The sequence below is a fragment of the Rhinoderma darwinii genome, chromosome 5 (assembly GCF_050947455.1).
Source record: "Rhinoderma darwinii isolate aRhiDar2 chromosome 5, aRhiDar2.hap1, whole genome shotgun sequence".
Lineage (NCBI taxonomy): Eukaryota > Metazoa > Chordata > Amphibia > Anura > Rhinodermatidae > Rhinoderma > Rhinoderma darwinii.
Window position 1 is genome coordinate 317,200,802 of NC_134691.1, and position 20,951 is coordinate 317,221,752.

Sequence of the window (20,951 nt, forward strand, 5' to 3'; positions counted from 1 at the left end):
GTAGATAATGTCACTCACACTTTTAAGTGAAAAAAACAAAACTACATAGTCACCTTAATCCCATCCAGGCGCCATCCTGTGCCAATGTAGGCCTGCTCTCTTCTAAGCAGGTCTGCTGGGGCAGAACGGCGCCGCTTGCGTCGTTTAAGAACAACTTGCCCCGCCAATCAGCGCCTTTCAACAACAGAAGCGGCACGGTGACATCATCGCTCCGCTAGCGTCATTATAGGCACTGATTGACAGGCCAGAACGACTTGCCCCACCAATCAGCGCCTTTCAACAACGAAAGCGAAGCGATGATGTAATTGAAAGGCGTTGAAAGGTGCTGATTGGTGGGGCAAGTCATTCTGCCCTGCCAATCAGTGTCATTGTAAGGCGCTGAATGGTCGAGCACGGAACGTGTGTGGCTATTCAGCGCTTATGCATGTAATTGTATCTGCGTCCTATAGACGCCGGTAGAATAAGTGCAGGAGGAGGTGGCTGGTTTCAGCTGTGCCCCAGCCTCAAATAGGCAGCAGGCCACCGCTTGAGGCGAGAAGCTCATCTCGCCTCATGGATAGTGCGGCCCTGGTCTGCAGCAATGTTTAGGTAGGTGGTATGTGTCAAAGTAACATCCACATGAATGTCAGGACCCAAGGTTTCCCAGCAGATCATTGCCCAGAGCATCACACAGCCTCCACCAGCTTGCCTTCTACCCATAATGCATCCTGGTGCCATCCCTTCACCAGGTAAGCGACACACACGCACTTGGTTGTCCATATAATGTTAACAAAAAAGTGATTCATGAGACCAGGCCACCTCCTTCCATTGCAAAATGCACCAGTTCTAATGCTCATGTACCTATTGTAGGCACTTCGGCGATGGACAAGAGTCAGCATGGGCCCTCTGACCAGTCTGCGGCTACTCGGCTGAGAGCTCTGACACCTTTCTATCATAGCTAGTAGTAACTTTTTCATAAATTTGTGCTACAGTAACTCTTCTGTGGGATCAGACCAGACCAAGAAAAGTGATCAAACTTTGGTAATTTGTTTGGAAAAAAAGACGGCTTGGGGTGATCAGCACTGAATTGACAGAATATGTAGGGACATACTCCAATGACATGGGGATGGTAACACCGGGTTGTCAGTTTATTTATACATTTCCAAGAGGAATAACAGAGGAATAGCACAATGCACAGTGCCCAAAAAAAGTGCGCCAGCATTATTTCATTGGGAATACAAGTATTAAATAAAACAGGCATGTCAAGAAACATGATAGGACTTCTTTGATAGTGAACTTTCCTTTAACACAAACCTAGTAACAATTGCTGATATTCTAACAGGTCTAGTTCATTTGTAAATGTTAAAAATAAAAAAATATTTACTTAAGACACTAATGACTTAAAATTTGATTTCAGTTCAATCATAAAGTGACATAGATTTGAAAGACCTGCAACAGTAAATGAAATGCACACTGTAATTGACAAAGACAGATGCTAATATGCCAAAAAGGTAACATACTTAGATATATTTGCATATGCTAGGTGGCATGTTGGAAGCTTTCCAGTGGTCATTTGTATTAACCATAACATTAAGATAAAACATTAAAATGTCAAAAATAATGACTCATTCTATTGATTGATTTTACTGTAGCCTCTGGCTTATTATTCACCATTAAAAGGGTTTTGTTTTGGGAAACTATAAATTGGAGTCTTGGTGCCACTGCAGGTGTACTTGGCTATTCCACGACTGTATCAGACCCTTGTTACCTAGGAGGACTGTGTTAGTGGTCGTAGTGCATTCCCGGTCACTAAATTGCTTTCATGCAACGTGCCCAGACCAACCAAACATGGGTTGGTGCCATGCAGATTGCTTAGAAAGGCCACTTTCTAAAGGGTTTCGTGAATTGGGTAAACTTATTGCCAGAAACCCTTGGTGTTTTGTAATTATTCCCATTATTCTATCGGTTGGGTTAGGAGTTGGGTTATGTTTCCTGGAACAAAGAGAAATCAACACGTTAGAAGAGCTATTCACTCAAGAGGGAGGCATCGCAAATGGTCAGAGAGATTTTATTAAGCTGCATTTCCCCACGAATGACTCAGGGCAGTTCTCAGTACAGCGACTGTTTACAGTGGGCACATTTGCTTCTCTTATCATTGTAAGCACATCAAAAAATGTCCTCAATGGGAGCAACTTCAAGGAACTTCTGATGTTGGATGCAACCGTAAAAAATCTGACCTCAAAGTTGGGTAGTATTGGATTTAGTCAAATATGTGCCCAAGTCAATGGTCCGTTCTGTCTCCCAGCCAACCCTTTACTCAAGTCAATGGACAATAGTACAGAGGAAATCCTAATAACATACCCACTGCTATCTGATTGGGAGTATATCGGGCTGTACGTTGGAGGTGTGACGCTCGGTCCTGGTAACTACTTGCTGAAGGCCCAGGCTCTACGGTTTTTATATTATCTGAAAGATGACAATGAAAAAATCCAAACAAACAGCTTGGAATGGTTGGAGCACTTCATGAAAACTCTTCCTCAAGAAATAGAAAAATTGCAGCTCCAATCATTAAAGGTAAGTTAAGGTATTATTTTATGTAGGCTCCTTATCTGTTGCTATTCCAAGGATACTATAAAAAGGGATCACTCCTTTTTGTCGTGCTCCGGCACAGAATTAGATTTTTGATTTGGTTCAGAATGAAAGTACAACCTCCCTTATAAAAATAAAAAGGGAAAAAGAAACAAAACCTATAACCAGCTTTGTTGCCATAAACCCTTTTTATTTTTATATTTAATAAATTTTATGAGATGTACAGATTTTGAAGGAAATCAAGGGTTATAACTCATGAGGAACTAACCACTGCCAGTTTGAACTTAGACCCACACCTTTGACCCAGAAGTGATAGATTTTAAGCAAGTATTTATATAATGCCATTAGATGTTTTTTAGATGCCTGATGAAGACCCAAGTACCGGGTCGAAATGCGTAACACAGAAAATACATGATGTTCAATGCATGCGTGTTGTTTTAAGAAATAAAAGAATACATTTTTATTGCCATCAAACGGAAAGTTGTACTGTCATTCTGAACCAAATCAAAAATCGAATTCAGTGCAGGAGCGCCACAAAAAGGAGTGATCACTTTTTCTAGTATTCTTGGAATCTTCTTTTCTCATCGGACCTCGCTGATTTCTACCAGCTACCGGTGCCCGCTCCGAATTCTAGCAGACTGCTAATCTATTGAGTCCACGTACTCTACATACTAAGAGTTTGTGTTTTGCCAACTATCATGCCCAGCAAAGAAGGTGAGTGCAGCTCACCTTCGTCCACCAAGCTTTACTTTTGTTTTTTTATTTGTTTTTGTCCGTTCTTTTCCTGACGTTATTACCTTAGAAGAACGCCTTGATTCCCTTTCTTTTTTTTTTTTTTTTTACTCTATCTGTTGCTATTGAAATGTCTCTCAGGAGTATAAGTCACCTTAAAAATTAAGAATTAGTTCTTATTTAAAGAGCTTCTAAGAATATATTAGGGAAGTACATATAGAGCAATTTCCTAATATAATGCAATTATTGGAAGTGGCTCTTTTAGGTAGGCACTTCAAATTCCCACCATAGGAATACTGTTTATGCCGTCTATAGTCTGGAAATTGGACTCGAGTCCCAAAAAAAGTGTGTATATGAGACAGCATAGCATATCTATAGCACTATGACCCTATAAACTATGGATAGGATTAGATACAGTGGCTGAGCAGACAGTATCACACATGATAGGATTAGATACAGTGGCTCAGAAGGCAGTATCACACATGATAGGATTAGATACACAGCTCAGCAGACAGTATCACACATGATAGGATTAGATACAGTGGCCCAGCAGACAGTATCACACATGATAGGATTAGATACAGTGGCTCAGCAGACAGTACCACACATGATAGGATTAGATACAGTGGCTCAGCAGACAGTACCACACATGATAGGATTAGATACAGTGGCTCAGCAGATAGTATCACACATGATAGGATTAGATACAGTGGCTCAGCAGACAGTACCACACATGATAGGATTAGATACAGTGGCTCAGCAGACAGTATCACACATAATAGGATTAGATACAGTGGCTCAGCAGACAGTATCACACATGATCGGATTAGATATAGGGCCCAGCAGACAGTATCATACATGATTGGATTAGCTACACAGCTCAGCAGACTGTATCACACATGATAGGATTAGATACAGGGCCCAGCTCGCTGACATTGCGGCTCCAGCGCTGGACCCAGGATAGGTAAGAATAATAATTTTGCTTCTTTATGTGTTACTGATTATTTTTGTGTTTGTGTTTTTTTTACACATTCGGTTGTTGGACTTCGGATACGAGGACTTCAATGACGGCGTGTTTTTTTATTCTCAATAAAATGGTTAATGAGGGTTGTGTTTTTTTATTTCAATAAAATATTTTTTCTATGTGCTTGTATCTTTTTAAACTTTATTATCACCGCCTTAGTAATGGCCGCTGGCTGATTGACAACCTCCATTACTAAGGCGAGGCTTAATGTTAGCCGGTGCAGAGGCTACACTAACCCCCATTATTACCCCGGTACCCACCGCCACCAGGGGTACTGGCAAGAGCCGGGTACAAACCAGTACCCGACCATCTGTAGTGACGGGCAGGCACTGGGGTGGCCGCAGGCTGGTAGTATTAGGCTGGGGAAGGCCAAAAACAGTGGCCCTTCCCACCCTTGTAATGCTGCCTGCTGCTGCTGTGTTGTATCTGGCTGGTTATGAAAATTGGGGGGGACACGACATCGTTCTTTCCAATTATTATTATTTTTTATTTTTTTTAAATGACGTGGGGTCCCCCCATTTTCATAACCAGCCAGATACAATAAAGCAGCAGCAGGCAGCATTACCAGGATGGGAAGGGCCACTGTTTTTGGCCTTTCCCCTCCTGATAATACCAGCCTGCGGCAACCCCAGTGGCCGACCATCACTACAGATGGTCAGGTACTGGATCGTACCCGGCTCTTCCCAGCACCCCTGGTGGCGGTGGGTACCGGGGTAATAAAGGGGGTTAGTGTTAGCCTCTGCATCCGCTAACACTAAGCCCCGCCTTAGCAATGGATGCTGTCAATCAGCCTGCGGCCATTACTAAGGCGGTAGTAATATAGTTTTTAAAAAAAACACAAAGACATAGAAAAAATATTTTATTGAAATAAAAAAAAAAACACACAGCCCTCATTAACCATTTTATTAATTAAAAAAAAAGCTGTCATCGAAGTAGTCCTGGAATCCGCCGTAGTCCAACGACCGAACCTGTAAGAAAACACACAAAAAATGATTAGTAACACATGTTTTAGGGTATGTGCACACACACTAATTACGTCCGTAATTGACGGACGTATTTCGGCCGCAAGTACTGGACCAAACACAGTGCAGGGAGCCGGGCTCCTAGCGTCGTACTTATGTACGACGCTAGGAGTCCCTGCCTCGCTGCCGGACAACTGTCCCGTACTGAAAACATGTTTACAGTATGGGACAGTTGTCCTGCAGCGAGCCAGGGACTCCTAGCATCGTACATAACTATAATGCTAGGAGCCCGGCTCCCTGCACTGTGTTCGGTCCGGTACTTGCGGCCGAAATACGTCCGTCAATTACGGACGTAATTAGTGTCTGTGCACATACCCTAAGGCTTAGATACAGGGCCCATGTGTGATACTGTCTGTGGGACCCTGTATCTAAGCCTACCACAAGGTAGGCTTAGATACAGGGTCCAGCAGACAGTAATCTTATACAGTATAAGATTACTGTGTGCTGGGGCCCTGTATCTAAACCTACAGTGTGGTAGGCTTAGATACAGGGCCCAGCAGACAGGATCACGCATGGGCCATGTATCTAAGCCTACCATGTGATTGGCTTAGATACAGGGCCCAGCAGACAGGATCATACAATCTGTGATCCTGTCTCATGGGCCCCCTAAGCCTGATACATCGTAGGCTTAGGGGTTGTGCAGTCCCTAAACATTGATGGCCTATCCACAGGATAGGCCATCAATAGCTGATGTGTCGCCCGGGATCCGCAAATCAGCTGTTGTGAAGGGGCCGCAGCACTCGTACAAGAGCTGCTTCCCCTTCATTTCACTACTCGCTCACACTGTGAATCGCCGACACCGATTCACAGTGTGACCGAAATGAAGTGACAGGAATGAAGGGGAGCAGCTCTCGTACGAGTGCTGCGGCCCCTTCAAAACAGCTGATTGGCGGGTCCCGGGAGTCAGACCCCGCCAGTCAGGGCTAACCTTACCTTCCTCTTCGGCCGCGGCGGGAGTTCTGTAGTCTCGATGCTGTGCGCGGCGGCATAGCGCTGTGACGTCATGCGCTGCGCACAGCGCTTGACGTCAGGACCTCCGCTGCGATCCGGAACCAGGAAGGTAAGTAAAGTATGTTACTATAGTAACAGGGGCCCGCGGCCCGAGTTACTATAGTAACTTTTTATTGATGTGGTGCGGGGGGCCGTGGGCCCCCCTGGCTTCGGGGCCCGGTCGCAATTGCGACCGCTGCGACCCCTATAGCTACGCCAGTGGCTCAGCCCCTCCCTCCCATGCCTGAGCGTTGTTGTCGTACCCAAAGTTTGTCTAAGCAAATGGTCTCCTAGTGTTTCCCAGTTCCCAGTGTTTCCCGTTCCTGCTACCTGTAACTGTATCCCGTGCTATCCTGGTCAAGTGCCATGCTGAGCTGAAGTCGTGCTGTGCTGTATACCACGCCTGTCCTGCTACACCACACCTGACGTCTGCCTGCTGCCTAGTCTCAGCCGAGCCTGTCTTGCTACCGTCTGAGCTGCCACAGGTACATCTATACAAACTATAGACTGTGACCTGTGTCCTGTTGGCCAGCTGCTATACCGTCAAGGCGTTACGGCCCAGTGGGTCCACTAACCCAATGTGACAAGCTCACTGAATTCCAGCGTGAAGTTCGTGAAATGTCTTCCCTCCTAGATATTCCACAATCAACTGTGAGTGATATTATTGCAAAGTGGAAGCATTTAGTAACCACAGGAACTCAGCTACGATGTGGCAGACCACGATAAGTTACAGAGCGGGGTCACCGAGTGCTGAGGCGCATATTGCATAACAGTCATCAACGCTCTACTGGCTCAATAACTGCAGAGTATAAAACACCTCCGACATTAAACATCAGCACAAAAACTGTGCGTCGGGAGCTTCATCGCATGGGGTTTCCATGGCTGAGCAGCTGCATGCAAACCTTACATCACCAAGCACAATGCCAAGTGTCGGATAGAGTGGTGTAAAGCCACCACCACTGGACCCTGGAGCAGTGGAAACATGTTCTGTGGAGTGATGAATCACACTTCCCTATCTGGTGTCTGATGGATGAGTCTAAATTTTGCAAATGCCAGGAGAATGTTACCTGCCTGACTGCATTGTGCCAACTGTAAAGTTTGGTGGAGGAGGGACAATGCTATGTTTTTCAGGGGTCGGCCTAGGCCCCTTAGTTCCAGTAAAGAGAAATCTGAATGCTTCAGCATACCAAGACATTTTGGACATTTGTCTAATTCTAACTTTGTGGGAACAGTTTGGGGTTCGTCCCCTTTCTACTCCAGTATGACTGTGCCCGAGTGCACAAAGCAGGGTCCATAAAGGCATGGGTGAGTTTGGTGTGGAATAACTTGACAGGCCGCACAGAGCCCTGACCTCAACCACATCCAACACATTTGGGATGAACTAGAACAGAGATTGTGAGCCCGGCCCTCTCCTCCAACATCAGCGACTGACCTCACAAATGTTCTCCCGGATGAATGGGCAATTGTTCCCACAGACGCACTCCAAAATCTTGTAGAAAACCTTCCCAGAAGAGTGGAAGATGTTTTAGCTGCAAAGGGACCAACTCCATATTAATGCCTATGGATTTGGCATTGGGATAGCATGTCATAAGAGCTCCTGTATCCATTCCTCACCAATATTCAATAGGAATCATCATTGTATATTTCAGGATTTTCAGGCCAGGATCACACACACACAGTTTTGATGCCGTTTTTGGCTCAGATTTTTTTAACCAAACACAGGAGTGGACACAAAAGAAAAGAGATGCATCAGTTTTCTTTTACCTTTCCTTCTTGTTGGATCCACTTTTGGCTGTAGCTAAAAAGTCTGGCCCAAAAACTGCATCAAAACTGTGTGTGTGATCCTAGCCTTAAGGCCTGGTTCACACGTGTTGGATTTAAATTGGATTTTGGCACAGAATCCACGGCAAAATCAGTGTCTTATCTGATGAAAATCTGCATCCCATGCATGTGAATAGGGTTTCCGCCACCCCATTTAGGGTAAGGCCACACGGAGCGGCCCTGACACGGTCGCAACGCGACCAACAACTGCGCTGGCACTATGTAGGCGCGGCTATCAAATACCTTGTTATGGGGTATTCCGGTTACACGCTCATGCGCACTACAGCTCCATTCATTCTCTATGGGAGCGCCGGAGATAGCCGAGTGCAGTGTTTGGCTTTTTTCCCGCGCTGCCATAGAGAATGAATAGGAGGTAACTTGTTGAAACCTGCACAAAATCGTGCGGCCATAAAGGGTGTATTAATTCATGGCCACTAACAGGCTGTTTGACAGCCGCACCGAACATGTGTTGGCACGGTTGTTAGCCGCGTTGCGACCGTGTCAGGGCCGCTCCGCGTGGCCTTACCCTCACATGCTGGGAAAAGTTTATAATTAGCCCCTTTGAATGACAATGGAGCTAATCCTCGTGCAGATCTGCTGCACACTTGCAGCACATCCGCAGCAGATTTCCAGGGTTAAGTCTCGGATTTCTCCTGATAAAATACACGTCGGATTTCAATGGTGACGTGTGAGGTGACAGTCAGTTTTTTCTTCTGTTTTATCTGAAATATAACAAGTGAATGCTTTAAAAGAATAAAAATAATCCTTTTTGCATTAATCGCAGGTTTATTACTCGACATCGATTTCTCTGCAAAATAAGTTTGAAGGAATCACAGAAAGCGTTATCCCTTTGTTCTCAATCACTTACGTGGTGACCATATTGTTCTCTGTATTATCTTGTGTCAGGTGAGTAAATGGCGATGCCCACAGTTAAGCCTGTGACATTGTAGCTGAGCTGGTAGTGTATGTTGACCTGGTGAATGAAAACTATTATATTAGGGAATTGCATAAACAGCTACTCCATAATATATTCTTATTATCTGAATCAACGTTAGGCTCAGTTCACACCTCGTTTTGTGAACACGTTTACGTTTAAAAAGTTACGAAAACGTATGCATTTGTATCACGTTTTTTGTGATATACATCGTATACATTTTTATATGTTTGTGTTCGTTCCTACTTCTAAAAACGTATACATTTTTCGTTCTTGAACCAAATCAATAAAGATTTGTAAAGTCAAAATATAAAGGAAGAAGTAGGGAGCGGCTGCAGTGTTTTCTGGCACCAGTACTAAGGGATTTGGCAGGGGAGGCACTGTCTTGTCTCATAATCCTGGTAATTTCCCATTTATGGTGACAAAAACGTATACGTATGCAAACGTAGGGTTTAAGATTGCATACGTCATTCGTTGACTTAAATACATATAAAATGTATACGTGTGGCATACTTTTTGGAAGAGTAAAAACGAGATGTGAACTGAGCCTTATTCTGATAATAAGCCAGCATGACTCTGGAAATGCCAAATTCTGTCTTGTGGTTCTAATAATAAGATCAGGAAACCTGCACAAAAAGACAGTGTATGTATTGGAGTCTGCTAAGAAAAGATGGAAAACCGTTCCACCATCCCAATATACAACTAAAAACAGTAAATAATCAAAATACTACTGTGCACCTATATACCTCTCAATGATACCAGCATTAAATATGCAATTTAGTATGATACGCTGTTAGTAATCCCTATATTGGGTCAATAGTGGGAGCAATGCTCGTATAGGACATACAACCAGGTAAATGGGTTGTAAAATACTCAGCACTACCGTGGATGGTAAGATTTACAAGGAAGAGAACCTCAAAACACAATAAGGGTTCTATACATATTGGAACCAAACTGACCGTTTGGTTTTATACCATCAGTCTGTTTTCAGAGCGGGTGATCCAGTAGTTAAAGTCCCATCCAAGGGATATTATCCAAGGGGGTAGAACTTGAAAAAACATCATTATACTTTGATCCATATGTATGGTGTTGTCCAAAACTATGGCTGTGTTTAATGATGTTACCAAAGAGCAGTGTTGTGTTTTTACCGCAACACCGGGTGGTCTCTAACAAGCAATTTGACAACCGTAGCGAACAACATGCCGGTGCAGATTTTGGCCACATCGCAGCAGAGTGAATGTAGAGCATACAATATACGTTAATCAGCAGGGGGCAAAAATTAGCACATTACATCAACCGTGAGGGTAAAGAGAATTTTAAATATACTATCTATCCTGATGCTTTATGGGAGTGAAAGTAAAAATGAGAAATAATATTAAACAAAAATAATATTTCCACTCCATTTAACTTAGGAAGCAATTGTGACAGGAGTTGCTCTTTAAAATATTATACAGTATATACATCACTATAGTAATTCTGCCATGAACATAGTCATTTCCTAAACATATTCTCTTTTGCTTTGTTTTAGATTTGACAATGTAAGAAATAAAATTTGGTTGACTACGATTGGAGTGATATCACCTGGATTAGCTATACTGACAAGTTTTGGGTTGCTTTTACTATGTGGAGTACCATTTTCAAGGACAGTTGCAAACGCACCCTTTCTTATTCTTGGTAAGAGTACTTCAAAAAGTATTTTTCAGATATGAGCATGTTTTACTATTCTATGTTTATATAATTATGTATCATACAATAATAATTATGAACTCAAGTTGGTTATTGTCCCAGAGAAACGTACAGTGTACATTCTTCAGCATAGTGCACAATGTCAATCTGCTGCTTGTAAGGCGAGCAGGATACTGTTGTGTATTAAAAGAGACATAAACTCAGCCAGGGACATAATCTTATAGTTTTGCAAAGCGTTGTTGCAGCCTCATCTAGTACAGAGACATCTAAGGGGTAAGATATTAAATGTGTACAGATATATAATGGGGTCATACAAAAATATGGTACAAAGACAGTGGCATCCAGACCTTATAACCCTCATGCCAGCCAGCCCAAAACTGTACCATACAACACTAAATAACCCTGTTAAACATCTTTTCTTCTTAATCCGAGACCATCTAAGATACACTACTTAGAAATAAAATTAAGAATGTGTATAAAAACAACATGTATTAATTTTATACAATTTTAGATAAAGATTACATATGGCAGTGTCTTTCATTATTTATTAATTTGCCAATTTTTATATAGCAATAACATACTTTACAGCACTGTACCCAGAAATGACCCCTATATCTAGTGGAGCCCACAATCTAATATTCCTATATCAAGCCCACAATGTTTGGATTCTGCATAGGTTGATTTAGTAGTACATAACACAGTAGTTGCTTTTGATTCTGTCTTGTCATAGGAGTCGGGGTGGACAATATGTTCATTATAATCTCCTGTTGGCAGCAAACAAAGGTGACGAGTACTCTTGAAGAACGTATGGCCGACACATACCAAGAAGCAGCAGTTTCCATCACCATCACGACTCTGACGGATGTGCTTGCAATCTACATTGGTATAATGAACCACTTCCCCTCTGTTCAATCATTCTGCATCTACACAGGGACTGCCTTGGTCTTCTGTTACATCTACTGCATAACTTTCTTTGGAGCAATATTGGCTTTGAATGGGATACATGAAAATAACAACAGACATTGGTTAATGTGTATGAAAGTGAATAACAAAAAGGACAATAAAAGAAACGTTTTGTATAACGCATGTTGCGTTGGTGGCTCGTATGACCCAACAAAGGAGACTGAAGCTGAGCATCCAATCACTGTATGCTTTTATAAGTACTATGGCCCATTTCTTACAAAACCGTGGCCAAAGGTATTTGTTTTAGTTCTGTATCTGTTATATTTATCTGTCAGTATTTATGGATGTGTTCAGATACAAGATGGAATTGATATTCGAAATTTGGATAATGCCAATTCTTCCTTGACCCAATTTTATGATGTAGAAGCTTTATATTTTTCTAAGTATGGTCCAAGGGTTATGGTGGTTGTGACTAATGAAGCAGATTATTGGGACATAAAGACTAGAGAGATCATTGAAGCTTGCATGCGAGAGTTAGAAAAGAACCACTATATAATCGAGGCATACACTGTGTCTTGGTTAAGAACATATGAGAAAATAGCTATGGAGGAAAAACTGAATATAACCACTAAGGAGAATTTCATGAAACATTTAAAACGAATCTATCAGAATTTTTCACAATTTGAACAGGACATCATAATCGATGGGCATGACATTAAGACATCTAGGTTCTTCATCCAGGCTGATAATATAGTCACTGTGGATGAGGGTAAGAATATGTTAACCCACTTACGACAAGTCACAGCCAATTGCAATGTTGAAGTATTTGTCTATCACCCCTTATTCATTTACTTGGACCAGTATGTTGTAATAATTCAAAACACAATTCAAAATATTGTAGTCGCGACAGTGGTCATGCTGGTCATCTCGGTTTTGTTCATACCAGACCCATTGTGCTCCTTGTGGGTGACATTTGCAATTGCATCAATTATAGCTGGTGTGACCGGCTTCATGTTCTTCTGGAAAGTTAATTTAGATTCCGTATCAATGATGAATCTTGTCATCTGTATTGGGTTTTCTGTTGACTTTTCAGCCCATATTGTGTATGCAAGTGTTGCTAGTAGTAAGCCAAATGCAAACGAGAGAGTGATTAATGCCCTGCATATCCTGGGTTACCCTATTGTACAAGGGGCTCTGTCGACAATTTTAGGAATTTCCGCACTTTCTGCAGCACAAAGTTACATCTTCAGAACCTTTTTCAAAATCATGCTCCTGGTCATTACATTTGGGGCAATTCATGGGTTATTATTTATCCCTGTGTTTTTAATGACAGTAGGAACATGTAGAAAGATAGGAAACGGTAACGTAGATTCCAAAATTGATGAAGATAAGAATACAAAAAATTTGCCACCTGCAGTTATTTACAGAGTTCATCCTTTAGTATCTGACATCCAAATGAAAAGACCAGAGGTGAGTTTGCCAGGATATGCCATTTCAACTTCTGACAACAGTAGTCTCGACAAGAATTGCTACTGTGTGAGTTGGCAGGGAAGTGTTTACTCTGTTCTTTGTCCAGAAGTCAATCAAAAGGGTGATGAAAATGCAAACAAACTTGTCGAATATAGAAGGAGAATGCTGCAAGTTTACCTGGACCATAAAAATGTTCAGAACTGCCACTAAGTATCATTGGTGGAGGGCAATACAAAATGTACACACTGTTAATGAGCCAAAAATTACGCAAAATTGTACAATTATATTACATTAGATTCTTGTATTAAACTGAAAATTATTTTCTGGTGTTACATGGACAGGGCTGACATTAGGTTGAATGGTGCCCTGTGCGGTACCTTCTACTACTGTGCCCCCTCTTATGGTGTACCTTATGGTTCCAAAATAATACCATCATTGAGGCAGAAATCATGATATGGGGAACAAGGTACAAAGTAGCATTCTGTAAGGGATTGTCCAACTGCAATGAAATAACTAAATGTAAGGGCAAATATAGATGATTTTGTCTAAACTTTTACATTATTTTACCATAATGTACTAAAAACTTTTGCAGAAAGCTTTGACATTCATTTATCTAGGATTGGCCAGGAAATATTATGACTTTAAAAATAGCTATAATACAGAACATAATATTCTCCACAGTAGCCATTAAAAAAAATGTTGTTCTTAACCCGAGAGCATGCATCTCCAGTTTTTTAGTAATTACAACTATACATTGAAACACGCATTTTTTGTTTCCAATCTGTTTTCATTTTTCGATTGTATATTTTTTATTCTATTTTCTTTACATGATTATACTGGCAGACATAAAGCCTGAGCTGTGGCATTTCCAAAGATTTGCTTTACAGCAGGCAACTGGACATCTGAAACCTCAGTCAGAAAATGACTCATTGTGTCTCGGAGTGTTGTGGGCATGCTCTGTAACATATGCAAAGGTCACTGTGCAGTAAGGGGAAGGATGCCAGATGTCCCCTGTTAATGGTGGTCTCTAGCTTTATACTAGAAGTTTTACCTTTCATTGGAATCCTATCTGTGATAATGAGATGACTGCTGAAAAGAGATCTCCACAATACAGGAATGGTCAGACTCTCGTGACACTTAGTGGCCAGGGAGAGAACTGTAAATTTTCTTTAATTGCAATTAGTGACATGAAACACTTTACCAAAATTTTGGAAATATTTTTTTTAACATAAAAACTTGATTTAAACAATAGGTAACTTTCTGACAGCAGATTCCCTTTAAGAGATATGTTGAGGTTGAGTGTTGAGGTTGAATGATGCTCCAAACAGAAGCTCCTCTGCTGGTTGACAGAATTTTATAATTTAACTCTTTGATTATGCAGGGATTAGGAGCTCTGTGTGCCTTCCCTGTCCCCAAACTACCTGTTTTACATGCACTAGCACTGGAAGGGGTGACAAATTGAATGGCCCCCTGTGACATATACAGTGGTTTTATTTTCACCTTTTGATTTGCAATACTGGACAAAAAAAGAATCAAGAAAAAGGGCAATATAATGTCCACTATCTTTTTTATACTTCAGAATTTTATAACTTTAGATTGCCTTTACCTAGTTTATTTACTATCAATATAGTGATAGAGGTAAATATTTTTCTAGCTGAAGCCTAATCTAAAATATTGGGAATACTGAATAAAACGACCCACCTTGAAAAACATTATTATTATTACAAAGGCTACCTAGTAGAATAAACAAAAATTACTGACTCTATATTAATTTGTTTGTATGAGAATTGATTTAATCTTTCATTATTATGGTGCGCCTCTTTTTTATTGTATGTCCTTTAGTTATTGTATATTCTATTAAATAATTTATGTCGGTGTTCAACTGATTTTTGCAGATACAAATAAATGTGAACACACACTAGTAACTAGTGACTGGTCTCCCCTGCTCTTCATTGTCTTCTCATGGTAAAATAATAACACCTGTAAAGACATTATACAGATTACTACAGCTGACAGTATTTGTACATGTTCCAAATGTCGAAGCCTGATTTTCCTTAGTACCTGGTCTGGGGTCCGTTGGAAAACAGAAAGGACCAAGAAGACAAAACCTCAACATAATACTGGTTGGGTATTGTGGAATGCTTTATCCACCCAGGCATCAAGCTTAATTGAGGTGGAATTATGGGATCGCTGGGAGAGCAAATATTTTTCAGGGGTTCCTAATGGTTAAAAAGTTGGGAATCGGTGATCTAAAGTAATTACTTTTAAGCAAACTGTCCTGTTAAAGTTTAATGGTCTTTGAAACTAACCAACCAGTAGCTTGGTCATGAAGCCAGCAATCTAAAAATAAAATAAAATACAAAAAAAAAGACCCAAAAGCTCTCAATGTGTAACGAAATATAGCCATGTAACACATTTTTCACAACTCCCTTATTTAAGAGGTTGTCCACTTTGGCAACCCCTATTTAGTGGCCACTTGCTATTCATTTCTTATGCAGCATCAAAAAGGTGCCCACTTATAAATGCCAGTGTAATACATGATTGCACCAGGTCTATTAGAGGGTGAGCAGATCTTTGTAGCATTCTCTCCACTCTGACTAAAACAGTAGGGTCATCAAACATGGTTGATACATTTCCTAGATGACGATTCAGATAATTATCAGTCTGAAATCAGTCTTCCATATCATTCATCAATCTTTGCTTACCTGTTTTCACACGACCTATAAACACCGTAAATGCCCTGTAAAAACGGCTAAAAATGCGGGGGCTGAACTCCTCCAAACATCTGCCCATTGATTTCAATGGGAAAAACAGCAATCCGTTCCCACAGGGCATTTTTTACGCGTCCGTATGCATCATAAAAAGAAGTGCATGTCACTTCTTGAACCGTTTTTGGAGCCGTTTTTCATTGACACAATACAAAACAGCTCCAAAAACGGCCGTAAAAAACGCAGCAAAAAAACCTAGTTTGATTAAAAAACTGCAGAAATTTAGGAGCTGTTTTTCCTTGAACATACCCTTAGGGTATGTTCACACGCTAGCAGGCTTTTACGGCTGAAATGACAGACTGTTTTCAGGAGAAAACAGCTGCGTCGTTTCAGCCGTAAATGCTCCTCCTCGTAATATACGAGGCGTCTGTGACGCTCGTCAATCTTGAGCTGCTCTTCATTGAGTTCAATGAAGAACGGCTCAAATTACGTTGCAAAGAAGTGCCCTGCACTTCTTTGCCGAGGCAGTCAATTTACGCGTCGTCGTTTGACAGCTGTCAAACGACGACGCGTAAATTACAGGTCGTCTGCACAGTACGTCGGCAAACCCATTCAAATGAATGGGCAGATGTTTGCCGACGTATTGTAGCCATATTTTCAGACGTAAAACGAGGCATAATACGCCCCGTTTACGTCTGAAAATAGGTCGTGTGAACCCAGCCTGAGAGCTAGCAAATTCTTCTCATCCCTGGATACAGTCTCTGTAAATAATCTGACAATGACTATAGTTCTGTCTAAATGTGGAAAGCAAGGAGTTGGCAATACATTAAAGGACGGGTGTCGCGGAAATTTTTTTTTTTATATAATATTGCTTTTAGTATGTTATTATAATTAATTTTATTTATTTGTGTTTTACTTTTCTAACTTTTACTTCACTATGGAGGCTGCCATTTTGTTTTTCATCTCTGTATGTGTCGATTAACGACACATACAGAGATGGAATACGGCAGCTACAGTGCATAGGAGTCAATGAACGGGAGCCGTTCCTTTGACTCTGCTCTCTTGCTCTGTACTGCGCAGACGCAGGTCAGAATCACACAGCAGAGCAGCTGTTTGCAGGGAGATAGCAGGCGCCATACTGAAGACCAGCTGCACTGCAGGTAAGATGTGTGTTTCTGTCTGTCCCTCTCTCTCTCTCACAGACCCCCGCTCTTGTGACCCCCGACGCCCCCCCCCGACGGGCCCCTCCCTCAAACGGGCGCCCACCGATGGCCCCCCCGACGGGGCCCCCCCTCCCCCGATGGGCAGGACACTCTGTATAAAATATTAATATTAACTGCTATGTGTAGAAATGTTTTACTTCCCCTTTCCCATCCCACTTCCCCTTTCCCATCCCTTGGTTGAACTTGATGGACATGTGTCTTTTTTCAACCGTACAAACTATGTAACTATGTAACTATGTAACTATGTAATAAAGGACACATGATGTAACTGTCCTGGGAAATCTGGGTGATAATATGCCCGCTGTTAGTGTGGTACCCAGCTTTCCCAGACCCCTGAACGATAAATCTCTCTAGTTGTGCTGAGACTGAGAGGTTCATTAGTCACATTCCCAAACAGTCTCAGCACAACTAGAGAAATTTACCGTTCAGGGGTCTGGGAAAGCTGGGTGACCAACATTACCCTTCCTATTGGAGTGTGAGAGGTTCATTAGTCACATCCCCAAACACTCCAGTAGGAGGGGTAATGGTGGTCACCCAGCTTTCCCAGACCCCTGAACGATAAATCTCTCTAAAACGGTTCAAGAAGTGACATGCACTTCTTTTTATGATGCATACGGACGCGTAAAAAATGCCCTGTGGGAACGGATTGCTGTTTTTCCCATTGAAATCAATGGGCAGATGCAGTGGCGGATTAAGAAGACCATGGGCCCTGGGCTGTTACCCAAACTTGGGCCCCCCTTCTCCACCACCACCCTGCCGCGCCGTAACTATTGCTAACACTACCTAAACACTAGTACACAAAGTACGCACATTATGCACAAAGTACGCACATTATGCACAAAGTACACACAGTACACAAAGTAGGCACATTATGCACAAAGTACGCACATTATGCACAAAGTACACACAGTACACAAAGTAGGCACATTATGCACAAAGTACGCACATTATGCACATTATGCACAAAGTACGCACAGTACACAAAGTACCACATTATGCACAAAGTACACAAAGTAGGCACATTATGCACAAAGTACGCACAGTACACAAAGTACCACATTATGCACAAAGTACGCAAATTATGCACAAAGTACGCACATTATGCACAAAGTACACAAAGTACGCACATTATGCACAAAGTACGCACATTATGCACAAAGTACGCACATTATGCACAAAGTACGCACATTATGCACATTATGCACAAAGTACGCACATTATGCACAAAGTACGCACATTATGCACAAAGTACACACATTATGCACAAAGTACACAAAGTACCACATTATGCACAAAGTACACAAAGTAGGCACATTATGCACAAAGTACGCACAGTACACAAAGTACCATATTATGCACAAAGTACGCACATTATGCACAAAGTACACAAAGTACGCACATTATGCACAAAGTACACAAAGTACGCACATTATGCACAAAGTAGGCACATTATGCACAAAGTACGCACATTATGCACAAAGTATGCACAGTACACAAAGTACCACATTATGCACAAAGTACGCACATTATGCACAAAGTAGGCACATTATGCACAAAGTACGCACATTATGCACAAAGTACGCACATTATGCACAAAGTAGGCACATTATGCACAGTACACAAAGTACCACATTATGCACAAAGTACGCACATTATGCACAAAGTACGCACATTATGCACAAAGTACGCACAAAGTACGCACATTATGCACAAAGTACGCACAGTACAAAGTACGCACATTATGCACAAAGTACGCACAGTACACAAAGTACACACATTATGCACAAAGTACACAAAGTAGGCACATTATACACAAAGTATGCATAGTACACAAAGTACACACGAGTATGCACATTATACACTAAGTAGGCACATTATACACGAGTATGCACATTATACACAAAGTACACCTTGTAAACACATGAATATGGACATTAAACATACATGAATATGGACATTAAACATACATGAATATGGACATTAAACATACATGAATATGGACATTAAACACACATGAATATGGATATTAAACACACATGCACTTACCTTTTATGTCTTCACTGCAGCTCTTCTCCTGCTCACAGCACAGAGCCCGCCGACAGTCTCCCCTCCCCCATGTCCCGACATCTAGCAGCAGAGATGTTTAGAGCAGGGAAGGGGGGCTGGAGGGGGAGCTTCTAAAGCAGCACAGACCACGGCTGCTAAGTAGAAGCAAAGCTCCCCTCGCCTGACAGGTGCGGTCCTGGCACCGGGGCTCCCTCCGGTGCTAGCGACGCCACTGGGCATGAGGGGGTTCGGGCGGTCATAGGCTCCTTGGGCCCCCTGGCAGTCTTGGGCCCCGGGCGACCGCCCGAAACGCCCTAATGATAATCCGCCACTGGGCAGATGTTTGGAGGAGTTCAGCCCCCGCATTTTTAGCCGTTTTTACAGGGCATTTACGGTGTTTATAGGTCGTGTGAAAACAGGTAAGCAAAGATTGATGAATGATATGGAAGACTGATTTCAGACTGATAATTATCTGAATCGTCATCTAGGAAGTGCTGAGACAGAGGTTCATTAGTCACATTCCCAAACAGTCTCAGCACAACTAGACAGATTTACCGTTCAGGGGTCTGGGAAAGCTGGGTGACCACCATTACCCCCCCTACTGGAGTGTGATAGGTTCATTAGTCACATCCCCAAACACTCCAGTAGGAGGGGTAATGGTGGTCACCCAGCATTCCCAGAAGCAGATATAACCAGGAAAGGGCTGGATGGACGGGCTGAGGGTGCACAGGGTTTTTGGTGATCCCCCTCTGTCATGTGATCAGACCTAGGTTACCGGTTCATCAGATGGGGTTCATGTGACTATAAATCTGTCCATAACAAGAGACAGTGCACTCAGGACAAGCCCTGCCCTCATGCCGTAGTTGTGTGGTTCTGTCTGCAGTGATGGCGGTGGGTGGCTCTGACACCCGCCTCCCCCGTCGGGTCATCTCAGGAAAGAAGGGGTGTCCGGATTGGAGACACAGCGCCGCACCTGTCCTCAGGTTGTGTCTGGTATTGCAGTTCACCTCCATTGAAGTGAATAGGACAGAGCTGTAATACCACACTCGACCTGAGGACAGGTGCGGCGCCATGTTTTCCTGGACGACGCCTTTAAGACTTTTCCCGTGTGTGTGTGTGTGTGTAGCGCAGAGCGGAGTCTGCACGGGCGCCGCTGATACTTCATAGCCGCTTATCAGCTGTTTTGAAGAATCAGCGGCGAGCACCCCCCCACACACACACAAATCCCCCCAAACACGCAAAATCAAGTGTAATCAAGCGTTTTTTTTATGTGTGAACCGGTCAACTGAAAAGTCATTCACTTCACTTTCATCAATCTAAGGGTATGTTCACACACAATGTTTTCAGCTGAAAAATCGGAAGCAGAACGCCTACAAGCATCTGCCCATTGGTTTCAATGGGAAATACGGCGTTCTGTTCCGACAGGGCGTTTTTTACGTGGTAGTTTTCCAAAAACGGCACGTAAAAAGACGCCCGACCAAAATGAAGTGCACATCACTTCTTGGGATGTTTTTGGAGTCGTTTTTCATTGACTTTATAGAAAAACAGCTCCAAAAACGGCCGTTAAAAAACGCGAGTTTGATTAAAAAATGGCTGAAAATCAGGAGCTGTTTTCCCTTTGTTTAGTAAGCGTGTGAACATACCCTTAGCCTTTTGGTGTGTCCTATAACTTCTGCCAGCTGCAGAATCACACCCAATATGGCTGCCGGACACTGCTTAGCAATTTGAAGACACCTTTTCCTGGCTTGTGGGAGGGGGGGTGAGATTCCCTCCCACATTTACAGCAGCTGTGAGTCAGGTTGCTTTGCCTTATTCACCTTGCTG

The 20,951-nt window shown here is 42.4% G+C and overlaps 1 protein-coding gene across 1 annotated transcript; it reads left to right on the plus strand.

The window, feature by feature from the left end:
• Window positions 1-1,827: 1,827 nt before the first annotated feature.
• LOC142652613 (patched domain-containing protein 3-like) lies at window positions 1,828-13,360 on the plus strand. The gene is made up of 4 exons (XM_075828269.1): window positions 1,828-2,553; window positions 8,942-9,063; window positions 10,620-10,765; window positions 11,508-13,360. Exons 1-4 carry the CDS (start codon window positions 1,828-1,830, stop codon window positions 13,358-13,360), a joined length of 2,847 nt encoding a protein of 948 aa, XP_075684384.1.
• Window positions 13,361-20,951: the final 7,591 nt, after the last annotated feature.

What these genes read in the sequence shown, in the direction of transcription:
- LOC142652613 (XM_075828269.1), top strand. Translation starts at nt 1,828, where the DNA reads ATGGGTTGGTGCCATGCAGATTGCTTAGAAAGGCCACTTTCTAAAGGG. An exon ending in TGCAGCTCCAATCATTAAAG is followed by an intron (nt 2,554 to 8,941) that starts GTAAGTTAAGGT and finishes CATTAATCGCAG; the next exon opens with GTTTATTACTCGACATCGAT. An exon ending in TCTGTATTATCTTGTGTCAG is followed by an intron (nt 9,064 to 10,619) that starts GTGAGTAAATGG and finishes GCTTTGTTTTAG; the next exon opens with ATTTGACAATGTAAGAAATA.